This window comes from Cajanus cajan, chromosome 8 (assembly GCF_000230855.2).
Source record: "Cajanus cajan strain Asha chromosome 8, NIPB_CcT2T_4, whole genome shotgun sequence".
NCBI classification, from domain to species: Eukaryota; Viridiplantae; Streptophyta; class Magnoliopsida; order Fabales; family Fabaceae; genus Cajanus; species Cajanus cajan.
In genome coordinates, this window is record NC_138524.1 from 25,396,250 (window position 1) to 25,404,594 (window position 8,345).

General features: G+C 26.9%; 1 protein-coding gene across 1 annotated transcript; it reads right to left on the reverse strand.

Annotated features, from left to right (window-relative positions):
• Positions 1 to 1,662: 1,662 nt before the first annotated feature.
• On the reverse strand, positions 1,663 to 2,115 carry LOC109799274 (mitogen-activated protein kinase kinase kinase 20). Its single transcript, XM_020359822.2, has one exon. The coding sequence runs from the start codon at positions 2,113 to 2,115 to the stop codon at positions 1,663 to 1,665; it is 453 nt and encodes a 150-aa protein (XP_020215411.2).
• Positions 2,116 to 8,345: the final 6,230 nt, after the last annotated feature.

The following is an 8,345-nucleotide window of genomic DNA, read 5'->3' on the forward strand; positions in this document are numbered from 1 at the left end:
AATTTCACACCGGTTCCACAAATAATAAAACTAGGTTCACTGTCTTTTCAGTGAGGCCTACATAATAATATTCCCTAAACCCTAAACCCTAAACCCTAAACCCTAAACCCTAAACCCTAAACCCTAAACCCTAAACCCTAAACCCTACATAATAATATTTACTTGGTAATGCATTGGAAAGAATTAATGTGTTCAAATATATGTTGCTACTAATATTTTTTACATATATATTTGAGACTTAATTGGCTGTATTTTTCATTAACTGTCAAAACTTAGTACTAACCTCAAAGGAACAGGCGGAGTGCACAGGTGTTGAAGGAAACTCTATTCATATTACTTATTAAAAGAATTGAAACAGAACGGTGCCATTAATTTTTAATTTCAACAAAAGAAAGTACTCAGAAAAATCTAAGAGTCTATGTTTTTTCTAATTCCTGCATTTGTTGTAACTAATTCCTGGCCCACATTATTCCTATAGCCCCTAAGTCGAGTGACTCAGCTTCCACAAGGCCTATCCTAGTTGCTTGAATTCTTACATTATGCTCTAAGGAGCAAAACTTCTACCTGTCACTTGAAAGTTAATACATTCTTTTTTCCTGTTCTAAGGATATTTTACTGTTTTCATTTTCTTCAGCTTATTCTCTGTTTGAAATTGTTTTTACATAGACCTCAGCTGTTGCAAATTAATTGGATGAGTACTAGTATAACGTAAGAATGACAGATTATATGCAAGTACTAAGCAGTATTGTTCGGTATTATCTTCTGAAACTTTCATGTATCAATGTTTCGACACTTTCATAATGGGAAAATTTCACACTGGTTCCACAAATAATAAAATTAGGTCCACTCTCTTCTAAGTGAGGTCTACATAATAATATTTACTCAGTAATATTTAAGAAAGGATGTGTCAAATATATGTTGTTACTAACGTTTCTTATCAAAGCAAAGTACAAACCTAGAAGGATCAAGCAAAGTTTGCAGTATAGGTGTCGAAGAAAACACTTCATATTACTTAAGTAAAGAATTGAAACAGAACAAAACTAAAGAGAACAGTCCCATTAGTTATATTTTCAACAAAAGAAAGTATAAAAATCTAAAGTCTCTATATCTATATTATCTCTACATCGCTTGACCAACAAACATATTGAATACAGTAATAAACCATTTGACATATGTATATATACATACGTGATAGGTAATTAAAAAGATTGTATGAGAAAAAAGATGAACTAGTCACAGATTGAGAAGAGGTTTCATAAGCTGTGTGGCTGGTCTGCATGTTATTGTGATATGGAGAAATAATAAAAGGGTGGTTGAGAAGCATTGCAGCAGTGGATCTGCGGGTAGGATTCTTGACAAAACACCTGCCCAAAAAATCTTTACAAACCCAACTTAGTCCATCAGGTATTGGTGGGGCTTCTTTGTTTAATAAAAGCTTCAACATTAGTTCCTCTTGGTTTTCAATATTCCTCCATGCATCCATTCCAGTGATCATTTTAATCACAATACATCCAAGAGACCATATATCCAATGCAGTTCCAATCACACCAATAACTGATTCTGGTGACATGTAATAAGGTGTGCCTCTAAATTTCATCTTTCTAAGCCTAAACTCAGCTTTTGCCTCTTTTCTAGTCTTGGCCAATCCAAAATCAGCAATTTTCACTTATACCATGTCTCACTCTTCAATGTTGGGAACAGAAGAATGTTGTCTGGTTTCAGATCACAATGAACAACTTCTTTTTCATGAATACAATGAAGTCCTTTCAAAAGCATATGCGTGTAAATTCTTACTGTATCCTCAGATATTGCTCCTCTCTTCCTAATTAATTCACCAAGAGAACCATAAGGAGCAAGTTCCATGAAAAGATTGTAGGAGACATATTTCTCAACAGCATATTGATCAAAATAACATTGAATGATTTCTTTGCAACCCTTGAATAACTCCAGTATTTTCTTTTCCTTCTTCAGCGAAGCAATTGCGTAAGAGAGATGACTTGAACTCTTCACAGCTACAATCTTCCGATTTGATTCGTCTGGAAACTCCAAAGCAATAAGATAAACAGTAGCATATGACCCACTCCCTAGAGTTGCCAACTTCTTCCATGTAGCCATGTATTGCTGTTTTTCCTTTGTTTGAGAATCGTATACCTCAGCTAATTCTTCAATTTCTTCCGTATGTATGTATGTTAATCACCTAAATCTTTGAATATTATCTTGTTCTGCAAGATTTTAAATTAGGTAATTAAAGATTAACTTCCAGTGATAAGATATACTTATCACTAATTGTATTGGCGGGAATAATAAGGATACAAGATTAGAATTTAGTCCGTTCATTATAAGGATACAAGATTTACAAGGTGTGCAGATTTGGATATCATTCTATTTTCTCATATTCTATTTTTCTCATCATCTTTAATTCTAAAAAAAAAACATGGGATGACCATGGTGTACAGACCGTACAGTTTTGAATAACCACAATAATACCAGGTAAATTAAATTGATTTGAATTTCAGATTTCAAAAAGATTTTTTTTTTTTTTTATCAATATATTTAAAAAAATAAGTTACCAAAATATTATATCTTCAGATCGTCGTATTAGTTTACGCTTCGCAATCAAGTTTGTTATTTTCTTATATCATTAATTTAATATAAGTGAAAAAAAACTTTAATTTAATATACAGTGCTAATTTATATTATAAATAAATAACTATGTATATTTATATTAAAAGATATCTATTTTAATAAGTAGTAGACTTACTTTATTCAATAACTTTTATTTTATATCAAATTATGATAATTATACCATTAAATTAAAAGTTGTTAATCATATTAAATAACTATTTATTATATAATTTTAAATTAATATATAAAATATTTTTATAATTATATATATATATATATTATTAAATGAAATAAGTCTATCAAAACTAAATATCTCCTATATATTATATTCACGTTAATATCCTAAAACTTTGAATATTGTTTTGCTCTTCAAGATATAAAATTATGTTATCATAATAGATATGATTATGATAATGCACTGTAAAGATATGCTGATCACCAATCGTAATCGTGTTGGCGAGAATATTTTGAAATTATAATTTAGTCTTGGGATGATTTTGCTGGTTAGTAAACCCATGTAAATATTTGGGTACAATTTTTCACTTAGGTAATTAAAAGATTAATCAAGTAATAGAAATTAGAAGTTAGTTTAGTAATGACATTTATTAATTATTTGAACAATAATACACTATTTCTAATTTTAATTATAAAAAATAAATTATTTTTTTAATTATAAGTAATAATCAATAATTTTTAAAGTTATTTAGGATAGATTTTATTTATATCCTTAATTTATCGTTAATTTTATTTCCTGTTTATTAACTTACTCTCCATTCATTAGACTATAAGTAATGATATTATATATAATAATCACTTAAAGTAAAATGTATTTTTGAAATAAAATTGAATTTAAAGTAAAATTAATCAAAAATAAATAATTTAATTAAGTTTAGTTTCGAAAAAGTCGATGTTATTCTTTAAATATAGAGTCAATTTTTCTAATACTAACATAAATTAAGTTTAGTGTCGGATGCTATATATAAAGAATAGCGACTTTTTCTGACACTTCAGAAAAGTCGACGTTACATCTTAGATTGATTGACAATATTTGTATAAGCTATTAACCGACACTTATTTTCTGTATATATTTCAATGTTTTCTTGTAGTGTATAGAGAGAGATGAAGGATTCACTTAATCTAATAATAAGTTTACCAAGACTTGTCTTATTCAATAACTTATGTTTTACATTAAATTTCAATAATCTAACTGATGAATTAAAAATTTAATACATATATAGATGAAGTTTGAAAATTTTTAAAAATTTTCAAAACTATTTAATGCTCCATTTTATTATATCAAATCCACAAATAAAATGTTTTTATGATTACTCATATCAATTTGAATTAATGAAAGAGAGTATCAAATATTTTCAAAATTTTTAAAACTTTATAGATTTAATCTATACATTAAGAACTTTTAAATTTAAAAAATTTAATATAAAACATAAGTTATTGAGTGAAATAAGTCAAAGTAATTTTATTTTTGCAATAAGTGGATCCCTTCTCATATATTTATATATATATATATATATATATATATAAGTAATTTGATTTATAATCTTTTAATCTGAATTGTTTATTTTAATCTAATGGTTATTATCAATATATAGTTTTAAAAGATTAAAATAAATATTTTAATCAAATTAAATTAAAATAAATAATTCAAATTAAAAGATTATAACTCAAATTACTTTTATATATATATATATATATATATATGTATATATATATATATATATATATAAGATTATAAATCAAATTACTGCATTCGACCACCAACATCCATAGTGATTGACCATGGGCTAAGGGCCCAATTACTGTAGCTATGGCTAGGAACATACAAGAAGGGTTGGAAAGCTTGAAGGTTAGTGGGCTCTATAAGCCCAAGGTAATCTTCACGTGGACCACCATATCTTAAAGAGAAGACCTTAGTCCATTTGTACATAATTTCTTGTATAGATTCATTTTTTCCTTTATATTTGTGAGACACTTTATTTCTTTCTTTGTAGCATGTTCTATTGTGTATTTAGGGTAGGTTTCTTGGAGACTTTTTCTCCATTTGACCTTGTATTAAAGGTCATCCATTTTTACATTTTTCAGTAGTAGAAGTGGGTAGCAATTAGCAAGCTATGAAGGTGTAATTAGTAAATGAGTCAGAGTTGGGCCTAGGCCAATTTTTACATATTGGGCTTGTTTTGCTCAATATTTTTCAAGGAATTGATTTAGCTAGGCCTCTCTTTGGCTGGATTTGCTTTTCACCTTTGGCACCTTTGGGAAGTTTGTGTTATAAGCTTCTAACTTAGCTTGCTTTTCAAGATACTAAATTAGAAGCTTGCTCCACAAGCCTCCCAAACCATGGTGGATGGTCAAACTAAGCCAACCATGGTTCTCTTGAACCATGGTTAAGCTTAGCTTGCTCCACAAGCTTCCCTGCTCTATATAAACCTATTCCTACCATTTGTAATGATCACTTTTAAATTTATGAGATTAGAATTTTCACTAAATTCTCTCTACTTCAAGAGTCCTAAACCGTGGAGAATCACTACAAGAAAAATCAAGATTATCTACGAAAAAATCTGTAGATAAACATAAAAATCCGTAGATAAATGTCAATTATCTATGGAAAAAATTCCGTAAATAAAATGGTCGTAGATAACGTTATCTACGGAATTTTCCGTAGATAACTTTATCTACGGAACATTATCTACAAAATTTTTCGTAGATAATGTTATCTACGGAATTTTCCGTAGATAATATTATCTACGGAATTTTCCATAGATAACTCACGAAAGTTGTTATCTACGAATTTTATCCGTAGATAACTTTCAGGAAATTTTTATTTAATTTTAATAAATTTATTAATGTAATAACCCTCATATTTGGCCTCTCAAGGATGCTATTTCATTACACTTCACTTTTCAACATGTTTTGTCCTTATTGCACATTTTCTGGGAAACTTCCCAGAAGGTCACCCATTCCTATACTACTCCAGGTCAAACACGCTTAACTGTGGAGTTCTTATGAGATAGGCTACAGAAGAGCTAATGCATGTTATCAGTATAAGTAGTACAAATTAATCATTTAAGTACAATCTCATACTTATACTATTTTTGGATCCCTCTCATTTTGATATGTTCAGACCGCTATAAAAATATAAAAATATATATAATAATTATATTACCAATAATAATAATAATTGTATTATATTTAATTAATATTTATTTATAAATATACTTACTTGTATAATTAACAATCTACTTATTTCTATTTAAAATTAATATTATGATATAATTTAAATTAATTATTATAAATTTAAAAGTTTAAATAATAATTTATATATTTTAAAATGATAAGGGCTGAAATAACACTAGTGTAACTTTTACTAAGTATTACACCGCTCAACAATGTTATATTAAATGTGAATTTTGTAAATTCAACCGTTAGATTTAAAGTTCATATCACTTTATATGTTTATATCAAATTTTGTTAAAATTGAACAACAACTTGAAGGTAATCAAAGTGTTCATATTTTAGTATATTTTGAAATGTATATATTACGTCAATTTTATTTTACAAGAATGAAGTATCAAATCATCTTAAATTACTATAAAATTTTGTATATATGAGCTAAGAGTAGAAAACTTTTAATCTAACGGTTGAATTTATAAAATTCACATTTAATAAAAGTTACATTGATATTATTATAACCCTTCTTTTTTAAAATATTTTTTTATAAATTAAATTTTAACATTTTAAATAAATTATTAATTAAATTAATATATTTATTCATCTTCAATCTAAGATATAAAATTCAAAAAATGTATTTATTCTTGTTTTATTTTCTAATTATCAATCATTAATAAAATACTAATTTAAAATCTTATCTAATTATATCCTAATATTTTCATATCAAATTTAAAACCATATATTAGTATGTTATTTTTTTTTATCATCAATTAATTTATTAAAATAAAAAATTTAAGATGACAATTTTTAATAATATTTATTTTAAAATATTATAATGAATTAAATAAAATTTTAAGATATATTTTAATCATAAATAATTTTAAAATATATTTTAATCAAAAATATATTTTTTGGTCAATACGATAACTAAAAGTATTATGATAAATAATTAAATTTAAAAAATTACATCTTATAATGATTATTTTTTTAATGATGCTAAATTAAATATTCTAATTATTTTACAATAAATTAAAATGAAAAGATAATAAAATATGTTAATTGATGTTTCAAATATGTAACGTAAGAAATTTATTTACGGGTGAAGTTATCTACGGAAATTTCCTTAGATAACTTATCTACGGAATAATCCGAAGATAAGTTACCTACGAATATTTCCGTAGATAACTTATCTAATGATAATTTTTAATAATATTTATTTTAAAATATTATAATGAATTAACTAAAATTTTAAAATATATTTTAATCAAAACTAATTTTAAAATATATTTTAATCTAAAATATATTTTTTGGTCAATATAGTGGCTAAAAGTATTATAATAAATAATTAAATTAAAAAATTAAATATTATAATGATTATTTTTTTAATGATGCTAAATTAAATATTCTAATTATTTTACAATAAATTAAAATTAAAATATAATAAAATATGTATTACCTACGGAATTTATCTACGGGTAAAGTTATCTACGGAAATTTTCGTAGATAACTTATCTACGGAAATTTCCGTAGATAACTTATCTACGAAAATTTTCGTAGATAACTTATCTACGGAAAAATCCGTAGATAAGTTACCTACGGATTTTTTCGTAGATAAGTTATCTACGAAAATTTCCGCAGATAACTTATCTACGAAAATTTTCGTAGATAACTTATCTAATAACAATTTTAAAAATATTTATTTTAAAATATTATAATGAATTAACTAAATTTTAAAATATATTTTAATCAAAATATATTTTTTGGTCGATACGGTGACTAAATGTAACACCCCGAATTTGCTACTTGATTATTAATTATTTTTATATAGTTATTTTTGTTAATTAAAGGGGTTTTATAGAGGTTTGTATTAATTTAAAATTATTTACGAAAATTTTTATAAAAATTCTATTTTTTTAACCTGGAACGGGCTGTTCCAAAAGTGAAACGGGTCGTTCCAAACGAAGAAAATAAGTTATTTTTGTAGCAGCAGAACGGGCCGTTCCAAAAGTGGAACGAAGAAAAAATGCTTATGTGGGTTTTTCCAGAACGGGCCGTTCCCAAAGGGAAACGTGCCGTTCCAACTATGGTCAATCAATGTTAATGTGAACTTCAGAACGGGCCATTCTGCTTTTTAAAACGGGCCGTTCTGCTTTTTTAAACGGGCTGCTCCGATTTTTGAACGGGCCGTTCCAGTTGTACATTTTGCACAGATTCGAAGGATCCAGAACGTGCCGTTCCAAAAACAGTACGGGTCATTCCGGGTGCGTCAGAATGCCTATAAATAGGGGCATCAGGGGTGAAATTTTATAACGGAGTGAAATAGTAAAATTTTAGAGAGAGAAGGGAGAAAGAAAGAGAGAGAGAGAGAGAGAGAGAGAGAAAGAAAGAAAGAGAGAAAGAAAGAGAGAGGGAAAGAAAAAGAGAGAATCCAGAAGAGGAGGCTCTGCTCAAGTTTCAACTCTTGCTTATCCAGGTAAGGGGGAGTGAGAAACCTCGCTCGGGGGTGTGGGGATAATTGTTGGATAGTCTGTTTG